The 27,519-nt window shown below is 34.2% G+C and overlaps 4 protein-coding genes across 4 annotated transcripts; all 4 read left to right on the top strand.

Moving 5' to 3' along the window:
• Nucleotides 1-240: 240 nt before the first annotated feature.
• On the top strand, nucleotides 241-5,496 carry LOC114324372 (uncharacterized protein DDB_G0274171). Its single transcript, XM_028272187.2, has 2 exons — nucleotides 241-842; nucleotides 5,322-5,496. The coding sequence occupies exons 1-2, from the start codon at nucleotides 418-420 to the stop codon at nucleotides 5,323-5,325; spliced, it is 429 nt and encodes a 142-aa protein (XP_028127988.2). The 5' UTR covers nucleotides 241-417; the 3' UTR covers nucleotides 5,326-5,496.
• A 5,566-nt stretch (nucleotides 5,497-11,062) lies between these two features.
• Nucleotides 11,063-12,793, top strand: LOC114324339 (prestalk protein-like). The gene has a single exon (XM_028272143.2). It carries the CDS (start codon nucleotides 11,063-11,065, stop codon nucleotides 12,791-12,793), a length of 1,731 nt encoding a protein of 576 aa, XP_028127944.2.
• Nucleotides 12,794-21,218: 8,425 nt separating this feature from the next.
• On the top strand, nucleotides 21,219-22,295 carry LOC126891619 (uncharacterized). The gene has a single exon (XM_050660821.1). It carries the CDS (start codon nucleotides 21,219-21,221, stop codon nucleotides 22,293-22,295), a length of 1,077 nt encoding a protein of 358 aa, XP_050516778.1.
• A 40-nt stretch (nucleotides 22,296-22,335) lies between these two features.
• LOC126891617 (uncharacterized) lies at nucleotides 22,336-23,217 on the top strand. The gene has a single exon (XM_050660805.1). The coding sequence runs from the start codon at nucleotides 22,336-22,338 to the stop codon at nucleotides 23,215-23,217; it is 882 nt and encodes a 293-aa protein (XP_050516762.1).
• The last annotated feature ends 4,302 nt before the right edge of the window (nucleotides 23,218-27,519 follow it).

The following is a 27,519-nucleotide window of genomic DNA, read 5'->3' as shown; positions in this document are numbered from 1 at the left end:
GGAAGACTTGAAGAGGCTTATGTTCAGATGTGGACGTGAATGGCTAGACGAAGAAGAAGAAGAAGACTTTAACATGTAGAACAAGTAACACGTTTATGGAATTGGAAAATATTTTCGGATATATTTTAAATGCCACTCATTAAAAGTGTCAATTTAGATAATAAATAATAATTATACTGCTTATCAGAACTTATGTTTTTGTAAAACATATTTTATTAAAAGAATTCTTTGAAATCGCTTGACTCTGATACTCATTTAACGAGACATGTAAACAGCTGGTTCATCAGCTAATCACGTCGTTTAACTGTTACTAAAGAGAATTCAATTATTATAAGCTATTCAGTAATATTTTAGGATTAGTTCAACTAAGAAGAACATTTTATAAATCACAAAGTTATATCTTTCTCACGCATTAATATGAGGTGGTTAATCATTCTGGCTGTTTGCATCTTAGCAGCTCTAGCACACAGCCCTCCAAAGGAAGACTGCGTTGAACCCCCTCCACCTCCGTGCCATACAGAAAAAGAGTGTGAGAGGGTGCGTTGTTATCAGCCAACGTGCCAACCAGGATTCGACGCCAAAAAACTCCCATGCTCCTGTTGCTACGAATGCTTACCAAGAGATTGCGAAACCGATTGCGCAGCTGTTCAGTGCTTCAAGCAGGAGTGTAAGCGTGGCGAAGTTCTCACTACGATGAAATGTAAATGCTGTCCCCAATGCGCACCAGCGCAGTTCGAGCCCCATTGTGACGGCGTAAAATGTGTTAACCCTGTTTGTAAGTCATGGGAGCTAACTCTCAAACCTCGATGTAGATGCTGTCCTATTTGTGTGCCATTGATAAGGTAACAATTTGATTAATTTTTTGAATATATACAGTAAGCGCCAAGCTCCTTGGAACATGGGTAGGTACCTATAATCATAATTGCTATGCTTATGGGCAGTGGCGGCTCGTGGTAATTTAAAATGGGTGTTCAATTAAGAAATGTAATTCCCGAAACGATGAATAAAAGCAGCGGACAATTGCGGCACAGGCGAAACATTTTTGGGGCCTCGCCATTTTTTGTCTAAAGGACACCGCACACATCTTATGGAATATATAATGTCAATCAAATTCAATAAAAACTACATGAATAGATTCGTCTCAATTTAACGGTCATTTCGTACCATTGGGCCAACTCTTAATTATTATTAATTACAAATTTACACAATAGATAAGACGGAATAAAATGTAACGATTTTTTTTAACTTGGTCGTTAAAGTCTTTAATTGATTTCCTATACCCAGAATCTAATAATTGGCGAACATTAATATTGCCAGTATCTGAGAGTTGCAATTCATTTTTTAAATTAATTTGGGAAGATCCGTGTGTTTTAATTTTTGTCGATAAATGAGATAAATCCCGAACGCCCGTTTTTGTCCACTCTGAAGAAATAGTTTTATTTTTCGAAAATACTAAACATGGAAAACAAAACAAAGAATGTAGTTTATCAAACCCGCACAACCACGAAGTTTTCTTTTATATTGTTCAACTTCTTAGAGTATGGAAAATTTTTTACCCTCTCTGGAGATCTAACACGCAATCTGTTCTTCGAATGAAAGTGAATCCTTATTTTAATACGGTTGGTTCTCATTGAGATTTGACATCACTTGTTTTATTAGTGATTTTTGTGCGATTTCTGAGTGAAAACTAGCAATTTTTTTAACTCTTTATAGTGGTGATGTGTTCGGCTTACGGTTGTAAAAGCGACAGCAGCAGGAAGTAAGTGGGAATTATATTTTACAGGTAAATAAATATTTCTGTTATGTGTGCGTAGATGAAAATTCAATAAATATTCTTAGATATTGCCTCTTAAACGGTTAATAATTTGAAAATTAACACTTCAATGTACCTTATTACATAATTAAAATTACATGGTTAAGTTATAAAATGAGAAAAATTTACATGTAAAATTAAAAGTAACATAAAAATCACCATTTTACCAGTGGTGTAGGTACGAAAAGGTACGAAATAAATGAAATTATAAAATATATTGTGGCAACTTCGAAAATGGAAATAATAGCGTAAATTGTTATTACATATTATTGACTTTTTTGTTGTTAAACATTTTATTGCTTGATTTTATTTTGTTTATATGTAAAAAAAATATTTAAGAGCACAGACGCAAATATTTTACGGCTATCTCTACTTTTTCTTTTTTTACACGGCAAATTATATGTAGTAAAGTTTTCACTGGTATGGATACGTACATAAACATTAATTGACAATGACATTGTCACCATTAACTTGAGATGGCTTTTGAATGTTCTTGGATAACTGTTACTTGTATCATCGCTTAAATTATTAATTCAATTAATTAATATGATAATTTTTCACTAACTGTGTATTCAGTGATTATAATAATTTATATACTATGCCATAAAAGATAATACTTAATCGAGAAAAGAGGAAAAGTGATTTTTTTAATAATATATTGTTACTATGGAACGCTTAGATAAATTTTGTATATCTTTAACAACAAAATGCTTATATCACAATATATATCCTGGTGTAGTCTCTGCTTGGGATCTTCCAAAAATGATAAACAATAAATAACTTTTTATTAATTTCACGTCTTAAATTATTTAGCCAATACACTATCAATATTATTTAATAAACAACTCAAGATAACGAGCGATACACAATTATTGGATCAAAGCTAGCCGTGCAAAAAATTACGTATGCCTTGTTTTAATCTGAATTTTTATCAATTAATTTTGATTAACGTTATAAAACATAAAAAATCAGTCAAAACCTTTAACACAAAACTTTAATCTAAAATAAAAAGAATTAACACAATTATAAGTAACAATAATAAATAAAATCAAACAGGATGCTGTATATGTCCACCACCAACATCGCGCTACATAACCTAACTTTTCTTGTTAAGTTGACGTGCACTGCAAAGTTGACGTAAACTGGAAAGTAGTATATCTGAATTAAGAAGAGACATGCACTGTATAACTATCTTTGTCGTTGAGAGCCACCTATGGTGACAATAATTTTGGATCAAACGTTATTATTATTCCTAAAGCCGTGTCAAATATCTAAAATTGCCGCTGTCTTGTCAGCACATTTTGTTCGACTGAGTGCGTTGTACGACAAAGATAGCGAATATTAAATTTGGAAAATATTACCACTGACATGGTGTTCATTTTTTTTCCAATGGGGCTTTTCATAGATTGTCATTTGTTTCGAGCTTCTGTCATGTGTCACATAATATTAATATATCTACGTCATACGTCTCTAGTTTGTATCATTGTTATATACCAATAACGTATGACGTAGACATATTAATATTATGTGACACATGACAGAAGCTCGAAACAAATGACTGTGAATGAAAAACCCTATACTGAAAAAGTAATACTTTTGAAAAATTTAAACGCAGAATGAAAGACTAAATTATTACCGAGGGCTGAAAGTCCCTCAGAATAAATAAAAAGTTTCTTTTGAATGAGATCTTTGAAAATAAAAATCACACTAAATTGTCTCTTAGTTTTTCACCCCTGTAACTTTTTTCTCAGAATTCGAAAAAATAAATCCCATTTAAATATAGTATTGGAGCCGAAATTTTGCGACCTATGTGAAATAAAGATATCTATCATAAATCAATAATTCAAAAAGTTAGCTTTCGTCACATCCCCTAATTCCTAATCCTGTTTTATTTTGAGTGGGTATAAAAGTTCAACATACTAAAATAAGTACTGTTATTTGTTTCAATATTTCTATGTAAGCCATGCATAATATTGTGTAATTAATAAAAATAGAAAATTGAACTAAACCTACGAGCAATATTATTTAATTATGTAGTTTTATATAGTTTCTTCTGGCGTACGCGATACGCCACTGGCACTCGTGTTTGGTTCTAACTTGGATTTGGCTTCAGTTTCGTTCTCGTTGCGGTCACTCCAGGGAGAGGGTAAAAAATTTTCCATACTCTAAGTTCAACTTTAAAGCAAAGTTTAAATTTTTGTTTTTTTATAGCACATTCTTGTACCAAGTATATCTCCGGCCGAGGTGGACCATTCTTTTTATAAGAAGTCTATTTTTAAAACTATTTGCATTTTCTTTTATAAATTCCACTGAATTCCATCATAAAACTATTAATATTGTATGTAAGATAGCGGAAGCCACGTGCATCCAGCGGCGTAGAGCAAATAAATATAATTAATAAATAAAGTTATATTTTAATGATTTAATATTTTATATTAATGATATTTTAATATTTATGAGATTTAAAAAAGCTGTATTAACTTTTATTGGGCGTTCACTGCACAAATGAACCAATGGGGAAAGGGCTAATCCGGTCCGTTCTTAGATGTGACTTTCATGTCTGTCATGTTACTGTCAAGAAAATATTCAAAATAATTACCTCACAAAAAATACATTAATTCATAGTAATGCTTCTCTGTTTTAAAATAACTTTATTCAAACACCAAGAATATTACGTTGTATAAACCTTACCTTTAAAACATTTACAACTTTAACACAATGACAAGTATAAACGTCAAATAAGCTGTTCTATTAACTGTCAACTTTATAAATATGTTAATATTTGGTTTCTATGCATTTTCAGACGTTTTAGACACCACTAGACATAAAAGTAAACAATGTAACAAGTGAATGGTCTCAGGATTGTTTAAGGTTACTGTATACATATATTATATTTATACAGACTGTTTAGATTTAAATTAGATATACACGCTTTAAATGACAACACTGCACGATAATCGTAAACATTAGCAAATTGTATTAGTTGCCGACGGCGGAGTATCAATTTCATCAGCAAAATAGAGATTGCTATTTAGTTCAGTTTTTGAATATTCTTGGACAATCGTTACTTGAATAATCACTTAAATTATTCATTAATTTTTGTTAATAGGACTATTTTTCACTAACTACGTATTCAGTGATTACAATAATTGATATAAGTGCTATTCAATAGAAACTAATAATCAAAACAAGACAAAAGTTGATAAAGCGATTTTAAAATTTTTTCCCTATAGAACATCTAAAAATATACAAAAACACATAAAACTTATTTGTGAATGTAAAATTTTGTGGGTCAGTTTGCAAATAAATTACATCAGCCCTCTAGCAGGGGAGACACAACCCTCAAAATCTTCAATGGAAACGGGGGTTGAGTAATACCTCATGTTAAAGGTCGTTCAATTGCCTTTAAAAAATGCCAGATACATTATATTTCTTTTTAGTACTTTGGGAATATTTTATGCCAATTTTATTCTGAAACAATTTATTTTATATATTTTTCTTGTTTCAGATGATGACAACGATGATGACGATAAAGATGATGACGAGAAGAAATATCTAAATAAAACATTTTATCTCAAATATATTTTAAGTTTCAATTGTAACTGTTAATATGCTGTTATTTCTGCTACATATTGATAATTATTGTAAACAAAATTTAAATACACATACTGGATTATTAAAAAGTTTTTTAGTTAAAGTTAACACAGCATTTGAAAGAATTTTAAATAGCGGAAAAACCAGTTACTTCATTGAAATGCTACAAACTGCCTTACCGTGCAGTTTTATAGGACAATTTTATTTTTTTTTTTTGACTTATTGGAGAACTTCGCGCCATATTTGCTCACTGTCATTGGCGAACGTTTTTTTCGTCTCTTTATATGATGATAATAAAAGGATTCTCTGAACAGCATGAGATACAAAAAATTTACCAAGACAACGACCAAAAGTACATCATTATTTGGATGTCAATCCAAACTTTCAAAACACGTATATCGTAAAAAAATGATAAAGTAAACTGCGAGGCGTAAGTTGGGATATAGAAAATTTTGCTTATTTTTATAGTTTGATCTGTTCATAGTTGAACAGATTAACCGATTCCGGTATTTTTTAATACCTATGTATTTTTGATTTTTATTTATCTAGGATTTACATAGTTGTGCAAAGGTTTACTCAAACTTCTTTTTTGTACTTATATTTTGTAAACTGTCTCATATCTTGTGAACATTTAATTTTTTTTTACTCGACGGTTTTACTCTTTAATATGACTGTGCTTTATTTTACGACATGCGACACGTGAGGAGGCCATGGCTTATCGTACCACTAAGATGAAATTATTTCTTATAGGTATATAGTGCGAAAAGAATAGAGTGTTCGAAGTTGTAATATACCTCTCTCTATTTAAACAGCCTCCATGTAGACACCAAATCCGTACTTACTCTCAAGAAAATTCCACCCCAAAACATCACAGAGCCTCCATTAAACAATCTCGTCTCTCTTATGTTGCGCTGTGCATACCGCTTACCTGGTCGACAAATATCTTATTTAGGTGTCGATAATAATGGTTGACGTTATTTGTCTTTCTGTTCTTAAAGTTTTGTTAAATGTTATTTTTTATTGTTAATTTAGTTTTGTTTCATTTGAAGCACATGTTAAACTACAAAACCGTCTACAGTGCAAAGATTCTAAAGTCGCCGGTGGGGGATGGCGTTTATGCGCAGTATTGTATTCGTTGTATTAGAGAGAAAGTATTCGAAATAATGAGATAACAAATTTGATCCTATTTTTTATTTCATTATTTCGAATACTTTCTCTCGCATACACCGATTATAATACAGTATCACTATAATACACTTAGACACTATCCCCCACCGGCAACTTTACAATATTTCTACTTTATTATCTTTATTTCTAAAGATATCAGGGACATTCAAAAACAAAATGTTTACTAAACATAAGAATAACAATACAATTCCGATGTACACTCGTATTTGTACCTCGTCTTCCCTACAGTGTGTCTCAAACTTAACATAAGAAAAACAGTTCTTTTCTTCCACCCGGTAGAAGTACAAAAAATAAGTTTTAGTAAACTTTTGCACAACTGTGTAAATATTAAGAAAATGTAAAATAATAAAAAAAAATAGTGTCATCCGTTAATCTGTTCGCGAAAAAATCAACTATGAAAATGAGCATAATTTTCTATATCCGTAACCTATACCTCACAGTATACATATGTAAATATGTATATGAATAATAGTATATTATTCATCGAGAATGCAATTACTCACTATGATGAAGTTTGGGACACGAGCCGTTGGCGAGTGTCGTAAATCATCAGAGTGAGTAATAGCCATTAGATGCAAGTAGAATACTATACTTTTCCTACGGCCTTTTTTATTTGGATTAGTAGAAAAATAAAATTATCAACTACTAACATTATTTAAAACGAAATATTTTATTTTTCATAAGAAAATATATTTTATATAACTATGGCAACACTGTTAGAATTACACTCGTTGAGCTTATGAAACAATCAAACAGTTGTCATTACGTCATGGAATGGCGGTGTCTTTTAAAAAATAAGACACTTATTTTGAGGCAATTACATGAAAAAGGACGTGTGCTCTCAATTAAAATCTATTGTACAATGAACACTAAGTAAAACAGAATTCATTGATATGAATTTCATATCCGTAAGTCGTTTTACGAAATTAATACCGATTGTTTATTGTTTACCTTATAATAACGTCAATCTTAAAATGTCAAATGTTGAAATTTAAACGTAAAAAATATACTAACCCATTGTTAAAGTTAAAAATCCTTTAAACATTTTTCAAATTTAATTGTTCATATAAATTACAATGATTATTTTATTAAATAAACAAGTTTAAGTAATTTTATTTGCTAATAGGTATATTAACCCGCGAGTGGTCGCGCGGTGAGATAGAATCTCAATTTTTTCCTTTTCGCGATAACTTGATGAAAAATTTTTCAATTTTGAAAAAATTTCGTTTTTTCGTGCCTCGAGGAAGGGTGTAGTAATGCGTAGGGATTTTTTTTCTTCTTCTTCTTTTTGTGGAATTTATGGCTTTGGGGAGAGCCAATTAGCTTTAACCCGCGAGTAGTCGCGCCGTTAGATAGAATCTCACATTTCATCCTTTTTCGTAATACAGTAAAACCTGTCAGTAACGGCCACTAAAAATGAAAGTACTATTGGCCGATATAGAAAGGTGGCCGCTATTGCCAGTTTTTGTAGTCTACATATAATTGATTTGGGAAATTTTTAAACTGGCCGTTAGGACAGGTGGCCGATGTTGGCAGGTGGCCGTTAACACAGATTTTAGTGTACAGTAAAATTTGTCAGTAACGGCCATTAAAAATGAAAGAACTATTGGCCGATATAGAAAGGTGGACGGTATTGCCAGTTTTTGTAGTCTACATAGGGGTGTATTCTGTAACATTTCCGTTAAATTTTAGTGGCCTCTAAAATTTTAGCGCCCGCTAAAAATATTTTGGTATTCTGTAAATCATACATCCGTTAAAATCATAACCTAAACCGTTAAAACTCCCTCTAAATAAAAATATTTTAGAGGATGTCAAAACGTACCCGCTAAATTTTTAGCAGTCCGTTAAATGTGGTTTGATTATTTTTGTTGGGTTATGTTTGTATGAATAGTAGTTTGTTATTCTTGTATTATACTGGAGATAAATATTTAAAAATGGAAAATGGCTTTTTATAATGTATTTGGCGAAGAAGTACTTAATAAATAATAATGAAAGGTAAGTCTCATTTTTACTTTACAATTGACACACTACACCTATAAGTAACAAAATTCAAATGTTTGTTTCTTTTTGTAGAGCTGATTTCAGATTACAACATAAACACAAAGTAAATAATTGACCTGAAAGTAAATAACTACAATTACCATTTCAAAGGAAGTAGGTACCTACCTAAGTACCTAGAAATGTTATTGAAAAAGTGTTGGAAGTCAAAGATGTTTGTCAAAGCAATTAAATCCTATTAATGCAGGTAAAATTATTTAAAGTTATTGTGGAACATTACAAAACGTACCAAATGATTACAAAGGTAAAGTTTCAGAAGGTTTATAACCAGATGCAGATTAATAAGATGACCTTAATGTCATTGAAAATAGACCATTTATTTGACCAAAATTAGTGTCGAAGGGGAGAAGAAAAATAAGATATGCATTTTTTCAGCAATATTTTAATGTATAACTTTATAAATAAAAATGTTTAATTGGAAAATATGAGTTTTACTAAAAAATAATTAAATATAAATATTATTTTCTAGGAAACTGTCATTTTCTTCTTCTTCTTAAGGTTTTTGGCCTCTAACAGTCAGTTTTCGGTCAATCTCTAGGTTAAAAGTAGTTCAAAACGATCAACGTGCGACGTTGCCGTATTTGTTCCAAAACCTTTTAGAGGATTCCTCTAAAATAATATTATTTTAGCGGTCCTCTATAATATGTGTATACAGAATGACAATCTAACCGAAAAGTTTTAGAGGACCGTTAAAAGTTAAATTTTAGAGGCCTCTTAAATTTAACGGAAATGTTACAGAATACACCCCATATAATTGGTTTGGGAAATTTTTAAACTGGCCGTTAGGACAGGTGGCCGATGTCGGCAGGTGGCCATTAACACAGGTTTTTTAAATAAAAGTGTTAGAAATATATATTTTCAATATAAAAAGTAGATAAAAATAGTACAAAATAAAAATTTCGTTTTTCGTAATACAGTAAAACCTGTCAGTAACGGCCACTAAAAATGAAAGAACTATTGGCCGATATAGAAAGGTGGCCGCTATTGCCAGTTTTTGTAGTCTACATATAATTAATTTGGGAAATTTTTAAACTGGCCGTTAGGACAGGTGGCCGATGTTGACAGGTGGCCGTTAACACAGGTTTTAGTGTACAGTAAAATTTGTCAGTAACGGCCACTAAAAATGAAAGAACTATTGGCCGATGTAGAAAGGTGGACGGTATTGTCAGTTTTTGTTGTCTACATATAATTGGTTAGGGAAATTTTTAAACTGGCCGTTAGGACAGGTGGCCGATGTCGGCAGGTGGCCATTAACACAGGTTTTTTAAATAAAAGTGTTAGAAATATATATTTTCAATATAAAAAGTAGATAAAAATAGTACAAAATAAAAATTTGTTTTAAATTCGTATTTTGAGATAGCATCTCACACGCGACTATCGACGTTACAGAAGTGAACGCGACTACTCCCGGGTTAAAGGTGCCATGCACCACTTGAATCTAACTTCAACCAGTGAGTAATGACCCGCGAGTAACTTCAGCCCGTGAGTAATGAATTATTACTCACGGGTAAAGTAATGGGTGTTATTATCTATTCAAAAATAGTGAATAATAAGTATATTATTAAACGGTCATAGAAAAAAAATATATCATAGAAAACTAAGTCTAATGGTTCCATTTTATCATCTTATAAAGAGTTTCAAGAATCCGGTCAACTTCGACGCACTGTAAAACCCAGAAAAATTAATAAAATAAACAAGTTTGTAGTGAAAAGTATTAGTGGAAAAATTCCCTATAATAAATACCACTGTGATGTCATTTTATTGTAAAAAATTTTTTCCAAAAAATTGTAGTTATTTTTTTATAACATTTTTTTCTATTTTACGATATAAAGTAATCGGAAAAAAAATGTAGACAATTTAATTTGCAACAAATAATGCCTCATAAAATTTTCTATAGGGTTACTCGTTTACGAGATACAGCGCGAAAACCCTTTGTACCCCTTTTTCCAAGATGGCCGGTGGAAGCCAACCTTGAACTAAAGCTTATACTTACCTCCCCAACACATCAAAAAATACAATTTTGCACTCTGAAAAATACACGCTGAGAACTAAAAAATGTAACCTTTCAATGGACTATTTATTGGTGACTAATATGATCAATTCTGTCAAATTAGTTTGCTGTGCAAATTACGCCACAAGCACGCTTTGCCGATACGATATCTTTTTAGCTGCTTTCTTAATACTGTTACTTTTATATAGGGAATAATAAAAAAATGAAACGAGATATATTCACCCATTTAACTAGAAAGATAGTATAGCTTTAAGCCTATCTAAAAGGACGATTACACGTGGGGCTAATCGTTGAACGTGGTTTTGTGACCAAATGTATAATCTGTACAATTAGTATAAAATGCCATGTAACAAATACTTTAACTCATTAAATTTATGGTAGTATATAAAAAAGGAAAAATGAAGTTAATATTAGTTTTGGTTATTTGTTTTGGTACGGTTCTAGCCAAAGAATATCATCATCATCACGAAGAACCTTGTCCAGACTGTGATAGTTGTTCAGAACCTCATTATGTGCCAGGGAAAAAGTGTCCAGAATGTGTTAAAAAACCATGTAACGAAGTTTATTGTGAGTCTTGTTACGAAAGGAAGTTAGATCATTGTGGATGTCCCAAATGTGTGCCTAAAAAATGTCCCGAATGTGGACCTTGCGAAAAGAAATCCCACGAGCTTGATAAATGTCATTGTCATAAATGTATTCCTAAAGATTGTCCTGTTTGCGGACCATGCGAAGTTCACAACGGCTGCTTAGATAAGTGTGACTGTCCAATATTTGAGCCAATAGTTTGTGAATGTTGTGGACCTTGTAAACAAGAGACAGGCTGGTTTGATAATTGTGGCTGTCCTATTTGTGAGTCCATTCCATGCCCTTCTTGTGACCCATGTGAAGTCCCAAGTGGCTGTATAGATGACTGTGGTTGCGAGATATATCGTCAAAAGGAATGTCCCACTTGTGAGCCTTGCTTTACAAAGACAGGCTGTGTAGATGGTTGTGGCTGCCCCATATTCTATCCAACAGAATGTCCTCCTTGCGGGCCTTGTGATGTTGCTACAAATTGCACCGATGAATGTGGTTGTATTATCTATGAACCAAAGGAATGTTGTCCACCTGACTGCTGCGAAGTGGAGACTGGATGTTACGATGAATGTGGTTGTATTATCTATGAACCAAAGGAATGTTGTCCACCTGACTGCTGCGAAGTGGAGACTGGATGTTACGATGAATGTGGATGCCCCATTTATGAACCTTTGGAATGTCCCTGTTTTGGACCATGTGATATCGATAGCGGATGTGTGGACAAATGCGGATGCATAATCTTTGAACCAAAGCCATGTCCTACTTGCGGTTTTTGTGAAGAACCTACAGACTGTATTGACGAATGTGGTTGTACCATATATCATCACAAACCATGTCCTATTGGTGGCTGTTGCGAAGTAGCAACAGATTGCACTGATGAATGTGGATGTACAATATACAAACATAAAGAATGTCCACTGTGCGGACCTTGTGATGAAGAAACCGGTTGTATTGATGAATGCGGCTGTTCTTTATTCGAACTAAAACCGTGCCCTCCGTGCAACATATGTGAAATAGATACTGGATGTTTTGACGAATGTGGCTGCCCAATATACGTACCCAAGGATTGTCCTCCATGTGAACCCTGTCAGCAAAAATCAGGTAGCTATGACAAATGTGGTTGCCCCATATACGAACCCATCGAGTGTCCTTCTTGCAATGAATGTGAGGAACCCACTGGATGTTATGATGAGTGCGGATGCCCAATATTTGTATACAAAGAATGTCCTTGTGCTGGACCTTGTGATGTCGACTCAGGTAAATTAGATGAGTGTGGATGTATCATATGGGAGCATATCACATGTCCAAGTTGTGGGCTTTGCGAAATACCAACAGATTGTGTAGATGCATGTGACTGCACTATTTACGAACCAAAACCCTGTCCCGAATGTGGACACTGTGAAGTTTCTAACCATACCTATGATATATGCGGATGCGAAGTATTTAGGCATAAGGACTGTCCTTTATTGAAATGTGCAGAAGGACAAATACTTAAAGTATGTCCAGGAGAATGCTGTCCTAAGTGTAGGCCCCACAATTATAAATGTAAATAATGTATAAAACATGTTATTTTATTGTATTTAATAAAAATGTTTCCTTAATATTTACTTTAATTTATTAACTACTATTAGCTTCATAACTAATAGCCATCAGCTATTTTGTCTATTGCATATAAGTAGTCTAGGCGCCGAATAAGGGTCACAGTAACCTTTGCAATTCAGATCGACAAATCGAGGGTGGAATTTCGAAGGTGCATTTCGATCCAAGTGGTCAAAAAATGGTTATGAGCAATGTAGCTTTATTATGTATAAAGCTCGAGCTTGTAAACTAAATTAGATAAAAAATTCAAATGAAATTTGTTCATTCCTGATATTCGCCCACGTTTTCTCAACTGTCATCAATACGACTAACTTCACGCGTAACTTTGATACGAGAATTAAAAAAAAATATGCATTGAAATCCAGATCCCGTAATTTTTTGAGCGTTACAAAGTGAGTATAAAGACATACATATTTCTTTTTTTGTAATTACAGCTTCAATTTACCGTACACTTCTCGTAGACTCTGCTGATAAGTTAGAGTCGTGTTGAGAAAACCTGGCGTGCACCATCGCTGAACTTCGGTTTTGTTTGTAAATGCAATTCTCATTGTCAGCTCGCGTTCTACAGCTTTTGAGAAATGCCAATAGATGGCAAAAGGTAAAAACTATCGCCATTTTGTGTGACCTGTTTTATGCTGTTTCTATATAAAGTTACGTAGTCAAACGTTCAGCGTTCAAGTTGAACAGAGTTTAAACTGCCATCGGTTAAACCAGGATTGAAAAAGACGATTTTGACTTTAAACTGACGTTCACTAGAAGTTCAGATTAAACTGGAGTTAAAACTCGATATGAGAAATCGGCTGTTAATCGTAGAGGGTTGCTTATATCTTTGTTGCAGAAGAATTTTCTCATCTTTATGAGTGGCCCTGGCAATTTCGATACGTCTTTTTATTTCATTGTTTTGATCTCCAGTTTCGTTAATTAAAGTTCCCAAGTATTTGTAACTTGATATTTTTTAATTTGAATGCCGTTTATACTAATATGTGCTGTTTGTATCATGTTTTTATTTAAGACCATATACTTGGTTATTTTGATATTGATAATTTTATACCATAATTGTTGCAAACAATATTTACATTTGAAAGTAATCGTTGTAATTGTTCTACTGTTCTTGCAACTAGTACCTAGATTGTCGTCCGCGTATCAAATATTATTTATAACCTCTCCATTAATTAAGATTCCTTCGTTTGGTTGCAAAAGGGCTTCCTGGCAGATGCTTTCACTATATACATTAAATAGCAGTGGTAATAAAATGCATCCTTATCTTACTCCCCCGATAGCAATATAAACTTGTTTCAAACTTGCAAAAAGTTTGATACATCAAACATGAAAGCTTGCTGCAGGTTTGCCATGGCAACTTTGCAAGCTTGCAGCAAGTTTAAATCAAACTTGCTAGTTGGAGTGTGACAAACTTGCATGAAGTTTGTTTTTTCAAACTTGATATAATAAAGTTGCTGAAGGTTTGTTTTTATTTTGTTGCATGAAGTTTGTTTTTTCAAACTTGATACAAACTTGCTTAAGGTTTGTTTTGACATACTATCCACAATTTGAATAAAACAATGTGAATAAAATATACAATACCATTTTATATAACTATTTATTTAGTAATCACTCAACTAAAATACAATCTATTGTCTAAAATTATTTATTGGAACTTACATTAAAACCCGCCAGCTTCAGATTCCGATGCTCCGTTTTGTCTCAGCTCTGAAACAAATAAAAGAAATTGTTATAAAGTCTTGCTGTGTGAACAGAATTTATATTTACTATTAAAAGAGATAAAAACATGTTAAGCTAACAATTTTACAATAAAAATTAAAACTCATTTATAAATAATATATAATAATATGTTTATTTTAGATAGTATGTATGTAAATACAGTTAGAAGCTACGAAAAACATAAAAAAACTTACCTCAATTTCACCAAAGTAAAAAGAATACCAATCTGTACCTACCCACATAACAATTTCATGTTCTTAGCAGATTCATAGAACATACTTTCCAGAAAAAGTATATACTAAGAATATGCGTAATTACCATTGCGAATGTGCAGAGCACATACTGAGTATATACTACATTACAGTACTTAAACGTTCTATGTATATACTTAGAATGTACTACCGCACTTCTTTTCAGTATATACTAAGAATATACTTTTTAGAACATTCCAAGGACGTGCTATAAACCTTCTATTTATATACTTGGAACGTACTACCGCATATCTTTTTAGTTTATACTAAGAACGTACTTTTTAGAATATTCCAAGGAAGTGCTATAAACCTTCTATTTATATACTTAGCACATAGCTTATATACTGCACATCTTTGTATTAGAAGAATATATTTTTAAGGATATTTTAAGAAAGTGCTATCAAGTGCTATATTGCTCAGAAGTATGTTTTCAGCATCACCTAATATCATCTTAGGTTCTACTGGTTCTACCAAATACCTATTATATTTACATATTTTAATGGCAAATGAGAATGTAGTTAATACCTACATTCTGCAATATTACTTAAAAAGTAAGTACATATTTATAAATTTTAGTTATCTATATAAACTATTATATTATAATATTTAGCTAAACTAAACTATGTATGAGTAACTAAAATTTATATACTTATATGTACTTACTTATATGTATTTATTAAATAATATTGAGTTATCAAAATAGATTATACCTATTTTGAAGCACCGCAAACAAAATAAAGGAGATTATGTATGTTCTTTGGTCCTATAGTACTTTATCATTAGTCTTCATCCTTAACACTGCATAGATAAAAATAAATAATGTCACCCAACCCCCTCATCTATGAATAATGTCTATTTTAGATTTCATATTTTACCGTTGTTCAGGTAAGAAATGGTCAGAATAAGACAAGACGGGGATAGTGGGATGGGCGATATGTATTGTGGAATAACACCATGGGTGCACCGGTCGTTATAGTGTTGCCAAACGGAGGGAAATTTCACTTTTTGAGGGAATTTTCAACATAAAAGGTGATACGTAAAGGGAAAAGTTAACTCAAAAGGGAATTTTTGTTCCAGTCCAAATTGTAAAATATTTAAAAAAATCAAAATATTTGAAAATAATTAAACATATCTTCTCAGATTTTGTAAACAGGAGGGATTGTTTTATAAAAGTGGGAATTTTTAAGGTTGACGGAAAAAGCTTACTCGACGGTTGGCAACACCAAAGCCGTGGGTTTTGGCCTTAGAGGATGGAAAATTTTTTACGTGGGTAAAAAATTTTCCATCCTCTAAGGTTTTGGCCATAGATAAGGGGGTGGTTTGGCATGCTTTGTTTCTGGAATGGCCCGTATTGAATTGAATGTACCTAAATTCAAATTCCAACGATGTAAAAATAGGTACTCATGATAAACTCGAAATGGTAAAGTTATTTCAATTATGAAAACGAATTTTTAATAATAAACGTTAATATACAATTAATGTTTAAACTTTTTTACCATACAACAATTTTGAAATGAAATTCGTCCAATTCTACCTACATACATAAATTTTATTAATTATTCTAAAATATAACGAAGTTGATAATCTATAAGGCTAATATTATTCATACTTCCTATACATACATATTATTTTTAAGATATTTTAAAAGTATCTACTTATAAGCATGTGTTAAGAATGTACTTATAAGTATGTGCTAAGAATATTCGATAAAGGTATATTCTGAGTATCTACTTATAAGTATGTGCTAAGAATATTCGATAAAGGTATATTCTAAGAATAAACTTTTACGAATATTCCGAGTTACTACGTACACGAATGTACTCAGTATATTCGGTACGAGAATATACTTTAAAGTATATGCAAAGAACATGAAATTTAGAATGTTTTTTAAGGTACATGCTATACTTGTACTACCAGTGGTGTCATGGCAAAATTAGCAGTGCGGGAACGCAGTGCCGGAACGCATTGCTAATTTTTGTTTACAAAACCTAAATCCTCTATTATTTTTTTTCTTTTCTTAACCAGTGTGGGAACGGCGTTCCCACGCGTTCCCACACCATGACACCACTGTGTACTACGCATATACTAAAAAGAATATACTCCGACGAATGTTGGTAGTATATGCTTAGAACATGATACGAACATCATTGTTATGTGGGTAATCACCGCAAGCAGGTGCTCTATGAAAAACTGAAGAAAACAAGCTTCAGCTTAGTACCTAATTAAAGTAATAGTCTCGGAGAAGTGCACGGTAAATGTAAAAAATCAAAGAAAAACATCAACATATAGGAGAGGACATACCTAACCACAAATTATCACCTCTTGGCAGGATGGCAGGTTACTTTTCCCGTGTTGCCAGCTGTCGAGTAAGCTTTTTCCCTCAACGTACCTTAAAAATTCCCACTTTATGATAAAATTCCCTTCTATGCTCCTATTTAAAAAATCTGTGAGAATATGTTGAATTATTTTCAAATATTTTGATTTTTATAAATATTTTACAATTTGGACTGGAGCAAAGATTCCCTTATAAGTTATTTCCTTTTTATGTTGAAAATTCTCGCAGAAAGGACAATTTACCACCGGTGGCAACACTCTCGTTTTCGTGGGCGTGACATCAGTCAGGGTAACGAACGAAACCGAACCGAACCGACCGTAACGTGTAAGTCAACCAAATAGATGGCACGTGTGACGTGGCTTTGCAACTGTACGCTTGCAGCAAAGTTGCTACAAACTTGAATCATCATCTTTGTCATAACAATATTGCAGCAAACTTGACACAAACTTGCCTGGTCATATTTGACGCAGCAATTTAAAATCAAAGAAGAATAAAACTTGCCACAAGTTTACAGGCTATCTGGGTCCTCTGCGTATTTCTATTGCTTGTGATATTTCATTTTCTATTTTGATGTTAGCTTTCTTATTCCTATATAGATTGAGAATTATTCGCAGATCTTTATTCTTGAAACAAAGGACATAGATAATAAAGATCTGCGAATTATTAAATTAATTTATCTTTATTTGTATTATAGTTATATCCATTTAAAGTTGCAGTTTTTTGTAAAGTTGCAAGGATATTGTAAATTAATTTGTTTATAAAGGTTTTAAGCAAAATTAAGCAATAAATACTTATAATTGAATTAACAGTAATGATAGAAGAACCTAACAGGAGTATTTTGAGGTTGAGAAAATGTTGGCCTTCATAAATATATCGAAAAAATGTAATACATATAGAAAAACAATGGCGTGCATAAATATATCGGATGAACGACCAGAATTTAGAAGTGGAAGACAATGTAACCATGTAACCATTTTTTCAATTTTTTCTGATATTGAAAATAGCAAAGAAATCATTAGAATATTATAAACTAGCCTTTTCTGTTTTATATACTTAGAAAAAGCATTTGATAGAATACAATTATTAAAAGGTGTGATACACCTACTGTGACAAAAATTTTCCAATGGATATTATAAAACATAATATGTTTTCTATCAGTTTTCAATATGTAAGAAATAAAATAGAAATGAAAGTCAATGGAATAACAACAAAACCTGTAGAAATAAACACAGGAATCAGGCAAGAAGATTCACTAAGTTCTCTACTGCTTAACATAAATTTGGATGCAATAATAAAACGAGTGAAGAGAAAAAGAGTGTACAAAATGGACGATAGAGAGATAAAAATACGATAGAGAGATAAAAATACGCTGATAACACCGTGTAAGTAGCAAAGTGCGAAGACGACCTATAAAGTTTACTGCACGAATTCAACATTAACGCAAAAGACATGGTTTGAAATTACCTTCCTATAGTTTATAAGCTCGTCGCAAATGCGGGTCAAATTTGACCGGTCATATCTCAGGAACCACTCATCACAATTAAACTTTGTTTATTTGAAAAGAAGCGTTCTGTCGCGTCCTTTCCAATTCGAAAAGGATCAGAAATCTGAGCTTCGTAGAGTTGTAGAGCTGCAGGCCATTATCCTTTGCCGTACTGCTACTTCATAGGCCGATCAGACACCCGCATACTCCAGTCTAAGCTTCAGATTCATATTAGAATTTTGTACTGACGCGTTAGCCTTTTTTGTTTTCCGTTGACCAGGCTGGGGCTTAAACTCGCATCCCTAATAACACACGACGTCCTCTGGACGTCCAAAATAGGTCCATTTTTGGTCCTAACGTCCATGGACTAAAAACGGACGTCCTTCGGACGTCCGACGTTGGACGTCCTTCGGTGGACTAAATATGTACGTCCTTCGGACGTCCGACGTTGGACGTCCTTCGGTGGACAAAATATGAACGTCCTTTGGACGTCCGTACTGGACGAAATACGAACGTTTTCTGATCGTCCATATTGGATATATTATACCAATTACGGGATCAAATAGCAAAATAATTCAATAAAATATTAACTTAATTATGTTAATAAAATAGTTTAAATCGAAGAGATAATCATATTTAATTCAAAATTGTACAGTTTAATATCCAAAACATGTTTTTGTTTTTTTTTTTGTAAAGTGTGAAAATCTGATTTGTAAATTATTTGTTACAATGTTTTATTATTCTAGTTACCAAGATAACATAAGTTTGCTAATTATGTAATTCTAATAAGCAAAAATATAATTTTTATCAATGTATTTGTACTATACAGATGAATCTTGAGAGCATATTTTTGAAGTTGAAGATATACGTACCCAAAATAGGTCCAGTTTTAGTCCTAATGTCTATGGACTATAAATGGATGTCCTTTGGACGTCCGACGTTGGACGTACTTCGGGTGGAATAAATATGAACGTCCTTTGGACGTCCTTCGGTGTACTAAATATGTACGTCCTTCGGACGTCCGATGTTGGACGTGCTTCTACTGGACGAAATACGGACGATTTCTGGACGTCTGAAAATCGCCCCCACTACCTGGTTTCTCTGTTCAAAAAAATAAAACGATAGGCGATTCACCGATATCAGTTCGAAGAGCCGATCTCTCAGTCGTTGTCGTGGTTAGGGCTTCCGCCTAGAGTTTTATTCATCAACCACTTATTTTCATAATTTAAGAAATTATATTATACCTATTTATACGAATTGTATAATATTATAAATATACTACATATTATTATGTAAAGAAATGAAGACGCTGTTTCACAGCACAACACACCGTCCGGCTGCCTCATCGGGCCATTTAGAGCATCAATGCATAGTTCCATCCAATGGATTATAATGTGCCCCTATGAGGCGCCCAACATTTTATCAACTACGCTGAGGATTCCTGTTCCTGAAGTTTTTCTGAAGTGCCTAAGCAGTCCATGTTCCTGATTCCTCGACCGGATGAGGAGTTTTGGAAGTCATCAACCCCATACAGCTCATGGAGTTTCGAGTTTCCCGGGGTAGCCAGTCACTTTCTGGTAACTGAACGCCGAAGAGCATTCAGACTCTGCTACCACCGTCTGGACATAGCCTATGGATTCTCGATGGCCTAGAGGAGGACAAACGCCGAGGGGGATGACATCCAAACATATTAAACAGTGAGATTGTTGGGACACTAGAATCTAGTATATACACTACATATAATCCGTTGTTGTGGGTAACCATATATCTAGTTTAGTTTTACGATTAATATATTGTTTTTAGAAGTTGTCAAATAAATTAATAAGAAAAGTCACACTTTCACGTTTCTCTCTCGGCATAAAATAAAAATAAAACACACAAGAAATTACATTATTGGCATCCCTGGTTAATTGAAAAACATGCAGAACCTAAAGCTAGAGAGGGAAACAATAAAAGGATCCCTGAAAAAAGTTTTTAAAGAAATTGAAGAGGTGAATCCCAGTGACGAGAAGACGATACAAAGACTCCTGCAACAAGAACAAGTTGATGATAAAGCAGAGCGAGTATTTCTTCTAGACAACAGCAAAAAAGACATTCTATTCGCAGAAGAAACCAGCGCGGAAGAAATTAGCAAGGAATTAAATGATAAAGAAAACTTTCGTGACGAGGTAGGAAAATTTAGAATAGAATGTGAATATTTGACCAAAAATTTAAAAACTTTGAAAGATCAAGAAAATAAAGGTACAAGAAATGAAAAACCTGTCAAAAATTTTCATATGCCAAAAATTGAAATAAAGAAATTTGATGGAAATGTCAAAAATTGGATAAATTTTTGGGGCCAGTTTAGAAAAATCGATGAAGACGCAGACCTTCCAAACGAAGACAAGTTCCAATACCTGATCCAATCAACAGAAGATGGCACGCCAGCCAGAAGCCTTGTCGACAGCTTCTCACCTTCCGCTGAAAATTATAAAATAGCCATTGACCAACTGAAAAATAGATTCGCAAGGGACGAAATTTTAATTGAGGTATACGTTAGGGAGTAATTAAATTTAATTCTAAATCAACAAACCTCAAAGGAGGACCCAGGTATGGCTTTATCTACTTTGAATGATAGGTTGGAGACTCAGCTTAGGGCTTTGGGAACACTAGGTGTTACTAGCGACAAGTATGCAGCGATGCTTTTGCCACTTGTTGAATCCGCGCTACCTTATGAGTTGCTTAAAATTTGGGAAAGAAATAGGGCTTCTAATAATTTAAAATTTAATAATGAGTTGCAGGGTCTACTAGAGTTCCTGAAAACAGAAGTGGAGGCCGAAGAGCGTGTAAAACTTGCTAAGTCTAGTTTCACAGTTCCAAAAAGTATTGACGATAAGTATACTGTAAAAACCTTACATACAGAGAGTTTAAAAACCAAGGGTAAGCAAAAGTTTTCTTGTATTTTTTGCGAAAGCAATACACGTGCCAGTCAGGACTGCATTAAAGCTCAGAAAATGACTTTAGAGCAGAAAAAATCCATTATAAGTAAAAAACGGAGTTGTTCTTCATGTTTAAAGCAGTTTCACAATTTTCGGACATGCAAAACAACTGTCAAATGTATAAAATGCGCTCGCAAGCATTTTACATTAATGTGTCCTGATTTGCATGAAAAAGAAAACAAAAATAGAGATTTGCAAAAATCAGAATCTTTAGAAAATACATTAACAACTGTCGCTTCTGAAACTTTACTGCAAACGATCAATGTTAGGGTTATTTCTGATAATAAAAGGTCAATGACAGTAAGGGCACTGCTAGATTCGGGTTCGCAACGTTCCTATATAACTACAAAATGCGCGGAAGATTTAGGGTTAACTAAAATTGGACAAGAAAATATAGTTCAAGGTGTTTTTGGTGGGTTGCAGGGAGCTCCAAAGATTCATCGTTTGTTTAAGGCAGGTATAGAAAATTTAGAAAATTCATTCAGCATAGGGTTATCTTTACTGGAACAATCTAAAATTTGCAATTACGTTCCAAAACTAATTGACCAAAAGGTCCTAAATTTATTAAAAGATAAAAATATTTATATAAATGATTCTGCTTCTAAAGAATTAGAGGTTAATTTATTAATAGGGGCAGACATGTTTGGTCACATGTCACATCATAACGGGAAACTTGGTAAACATAAATGATTCTTTAGTAGCTTTGGAAACCAAGTTTGGTTGGACCGTTATGGGGACACAAAAAAGTAATAATAAGATAAACACGTTTGTTTCAACTTATTTTACTGACTCATTGAGTACTTTATGGAGTTTAGATGTTCTGGGTATAAAAGATCCAGCAGAGACGAAATGTCGAGAAGAGTTAGACATTCGCACGTTAGAAAAATTTAAAGAAAGTACAGTGGTAAATAGTGAAAATAGATATGAAGTTTGTTTACCATGGGCAGAAGGTTATCCGGCTATAACCTCTAATTTTAATTTAGCTGAAAAGCGACTTTTTTCTACCACAAAACGGTTAGTTTCTCTGAACAAGCTTACAGAGTATGACAATATATTTCAAGATTGGGAAAATACAGGAATCATTGAAGAAGTAGAAGAAAAGGCGTTGGAAAAGAATAAGCACTACTTGGCACATCACGCAGTTGTCAAAGAGTCCAGTTTAACTACGAAGATCCGACCAGTGTTTGATGCATCAGCTAAAGATGGTAACGGTAATTCTCTTAATGATTTACTGGAAAAGGGTCCAAATCTAATTGAGCTAATAATACCTTTAATTTTAAAGTTCAGGTTACATAAAATTGGGGTAACGTCAGACATAGCGAAGGCATTTTTGCAGATAAGCATTTCAGAGAAAGATAGGGATTTTTTACGATTTTTGTGGTGGAAAAACTATGAAAAAAGAGAAATAAAAATATTTAGACATTGTAGAGTAGTTTTTGGGCTAAAACCAAGTCCGTTTCTTTTAGCAGCAACAGTTAATTTGCATTTAGAAAAGGAAAAAACATACACAGAAACAGCTAATCAACTTCTTAACGCATTTTACGTAGACAATCGTGTTTTTAGCGTTAGGAATGAAACAGAACTTAAAAAATTTATTGATGAGTCAACATAAATTCTAAAGAATGCAAAATTTGATCTTAGGGGGTGGACTTTTAATGAAAATAACGATACGTATGTTTCTAGCGTCAATGAAAAATTAGAAAATAAGGTTATCTCTATTTTGGGTATACAGTGGAATTACCAAACTGACACTTTAGCGTGTGATATAAAAAATTTAGACAGTCTTGACGAGATTCCTAGAACAAAAAGAGGCATTTTATCTGCAACGCAGAGAGTTTTTGATCCTATTGGTTTCACTGCTCCATTTACGTTAATACCGAAAATCTTATTACAAGAGATTTGGAGCTTGAAATTGACGTGGGATCAAAAATTACCTGACGATATCAAAAAACGTTTCGAAATTTGGTTAAAAAATGTTAAATGTCTCAATTTTTGTAACATACATAGATATTTAGCATATCCAGAAGAAGAGAACCTAATAATAAATAAAACTCTTCACGTTTTCGTTGACGCTAGTAAATACGCTTATGCCGCTTGCGTTTTTATTAGGCTAGAATTTCAAAATTCAATTTCAATCAAACTTTTGTTAGCAAAATCGCGTTTAAGTCCAGTTAAAACGATTACTCTCCCTAGGTTAGAATTAATGGCTGCTGTGATAGGTGTTAGGTTATTAGAAACTGTTAAAGAAGTAACAGACTTTACAGAGCTTAAAACGTACTACTGGAGTGATTCGATGGTTGTCTTAACCTGGATTAAAACAAAGGGTCTTTGGAATACTTTTGTAGGAAACCGGGTAAAAGAGATTAAAAAATATTCTACAGTAGATCAGTGGCGCCACGTGCCAGGTGATATGAATATTGCAGACGTTTTATCACGAGGATGTAGCGGGAAACAACTTTTGGAAAAACAATGGTGGAAGGGCCCTCAATGGCTCAAAGAACCAGAAAATATGTGGCCAAAAAGAGAAGTAAGCGCTACAGAAGAAGGAGCAATGAAAGAATGTATGAAATTAGTTAATACTAATCTAGCAGAAAATTCGGAAGAATTTTGTCAAAAGTTAAATTATTTTGGAAAGTTTTCAAAAGTACAGAGATTAGTAGTATGGATTCTTAGATTTTACCACAATGTTAGGAACAAAAGAAGAAGAACATGTGTAGAAGCTAAGACAAGCAACAAATTTGATTACTTAAATGCTCAAGAACTAGAAAGAGCTGAAACATGCATAATAAAATTTGCACAAACTCAAAATTTAACAGAAAATATAAAGGGATTGAGGAAGTTCGAAATATTTGAAGACAAAAATGGAATTTTAAGGTTAAAAACCAGACTTGCATATGGCGATTTTTCACAAGAATTTAAGTACCCAATAATTCTTCCAAGCAAAAATACAATAGTAAGAAAACTTTTAGTTGAAGAACATGAAAAAAGTTGTCATGCTGGTCCGAAAATACTTTTAGGAATAATCAGAGAAAATTTTTGGTTAACAAAAGCCAGGAAAACTATAAACTCTGTAATTTACTCATGCGTCACATGTAAAAAAGTTAAACGGTAAACAAATTGAAACACCTTTTGCTCCTTTACCTGCTAATAGAATAAACGATGCTGGGGTTTTTGAGATTGTAGGTATAGATTTAGCAGGGCCCTTATATTTAAAGGGAGGTGAAAAAACGTGGATAGTTTTATTTACGTGTGCAGTATACAGAGCGCTTCATTTGGAACTGGTGAAATCTAGCAAGCAAGCAAGCAATTTGATTTAACCCGACCTGTGGGAATGTCCACCCTCTCGAAAGAGTACATTCGGGTGTAACAATTCATTGGGGCGAGGTGTTTTGACCCGAGTATATACAGGGATCACCCCACCTCGCACTGGTGAAATCTCTCAGTCAGCCATTGTTTTGATTTGCTTGTCTAGATAATGTTTAGAAGAAATGCGTTCAATGTGCTTCCCCGTTTAGGATTTTGTCCTCTTCAGGGTTTGAAGTGAATGTATTGTGTTGGCAGTAAAGCAAACAGCCCGAAAACCGTACTGGGGCAAGTGTCGTGTCCTGGTGTTTTTCCTTGGTTATGCCGGACGGTGGTGTCCAGAAGGCTAAAAGTCAACAGAGAAGAAAGTTTTGATGGATTGTTGTTGGTTCCATAGACATTTACGTGTACTGTCCGTGCTTTGCTCTAGACCAATCTCCCTAGAAACCTTTGTACAACGACAGGCAAGCCTGCGTCCCTCGTCGGCGGTCAGGAGGTGGCTTTTGAGCGCAGCGTGGACAGTGAGCGTTCGAGTGGAGAAAATAGTTGCGGCTATTTTCTTGGGACGAACAGGTATAATTGTGCAATGAAGTTGGGAAACCGCAAAAAACCAACTTCTCCCTGTTCGGGGTAGGGAAAAGGATGTGTTACATGTGGGTACGGTAGGCTAATGGGGTAGCCTCAAGGATGTTTTCGTACTCCACCGGGAGTTCGTCAATGCATGTTTGCATTAGAGCGGACGGTACATGAATCTTTTTGTGTTTGGGCTTTCGGTGGAGTACGTGGCCGGAAGATGAACAGAAACATTTGAGAGATTCTTGTGTGTCGGAAGGGGGGCCGTTGATTACTTTGATTGTCAAGTTCCTGTTCAGAGAGTTTATTCTCTCGGTGATTTTGGGGGTGTTCGAGATGTTATGGATTTCGTTTGAGGGATATCGCCAGTGCTCATAGTTGCATCTACGCAAGATTCTACGTTCTGTTCTCAACAACCTCTCTTGTTTTTGTCTTGAACAAAGAGAGTAGATACATGATTTGTACTCCATGACGGGTCGAATAAAGGTCTTGTAAGTGTGAATGAGAGTCTTCTTGTGTGTCTTGCCAATTTTTCCCGAGAGAGCGTTGAGAAGTCTGGCCCTGTTCCTTACCCTATCTAAAGTTGCCTTTAGATCTGCGTCCCAGTTGAGAGTCCTGGTGAACAGTACTCCCAAATAGTTCGCAGTCGGGCTAACAACAAGCCTTTCTCCCAACAGTCTCAGTGGATATTGGTCGTCTTCATTGACTATGATTCTATTTGACACAGAAGGGGCGCGAAACACAATTGTTGTTGTTTTGTTCGCGTTCAGCGTGACTCTCCACTTACAACACCATTCGCCGACGCCGTCCAACAGAGCCTGGGCTCTTCTGAAGAGGAGTCTTGGGTTGTATCGAGAGGTTGTTGAGAGCAGAGTCGTGTCGTCTGCATAGAGAAACAGCCGAGTGCCTGGGATATTTTGGTTAGTGATGTCGCTGTTGTAGATGATGTACAACAGCGGTGCTAGGACTGAACCCTGGGGAACTCCAGCTTGTGGAGTGAAGGGGGTGGACTTTTGATCGCCTATTTTAACTCTGTCAGTACGGTTGTGGAGGTAGGAGTGTACAATTTTGGTAAATTGCAATGGTAGCCCGATGTCCAGAAGTTTCCGAACAAGCCCGTCGCGCCAGACCTGGTCGAAAGCTTTCTGCACATCCAGAAATGTGGCTATGGCGAATGAACCATCGTTGATGGTTTGAGTAACTTTGGTAGTGAAATCTATTAATGCATGTTTAGTAGATCTACCTGACTGGAATCCGTATTGGAATTTTGGTATGATATTGTGGTTTTCGAGAAAGTCATTGAGCCTCTCTTTTAGGATTAGCTCAAGAACTTTACCCAGAGTATTGATTAATGAAATTGGTCTATAGGATTCCACGTCGGTTGGGGGTTTGCCTTTTTTCAAAAGCATGATGGTGTTGGCCACCTTCCAAGGAGTAGGAAAGTGGCTGTTTTTGAGGCATGCATTGAATATTTTAGTTAGAAGAGGAATGATACTCTCTGGAAGTTTTTTGAGGCACCTTCGGTTGATGCCATCAGGTCCGGGAGCGCTGTTTTTGCCGATTTGGCAAAAGCTCTCCGTTTCCCTGTTTGTGAGGGGGTCCATGATAGGATCATAGACTGGAATGTAGTGGTTGAGAGTAACATTTACAATGTATTCTGTGTTGAATTTAAATATGCGATCAAAGTTCGGGTTATCTGGAGTTTGAAAATTGTTTTGAAGCGAATTTCTGAATGCTTCGGCTTTCCCTTCTGGGAAATTGACTATGTGATTGTTGACCAACAGATGGGATGGTTGAGATAGTTTTTGTTTTGTTAGGACTTTGAATTTTTGCCAGAATTTACCTCCGTCTCTGTAGTCCAGTTTTGATGTAGTATCTTCCCACCGGCGAGCCGTTAGGACAGATATCTCCCTCTTTATCCTGGCACAGATCCGGTTGTACTCTATTTTGATTAGTGGGTTTCTGTTGGCCTTGTATTGACGTAGAAGACTTCGTTTTTGTTGGATTTTGGCAATGATGTATTGTGGAAGTGCCGGTG

The sequence above is a fragment of the Diabrotica virgifera genome, chromosome 1, assembly GCF_917563875.1.
Source record: "Diabrotica virgifera virgifera chromosome 1, PGI_DIABVI_V3a".
NCBI lineage: Eukaryota > Metazoa > Arthropoda > Insecta > Coleoptera > Chrysomelidae > Diabrotica > Diabrotica virgifera.
Note: the sequence above shows the minus strand (reverse complement) of the source record. Positions and strands in the feature narration are given on the sequence as shown.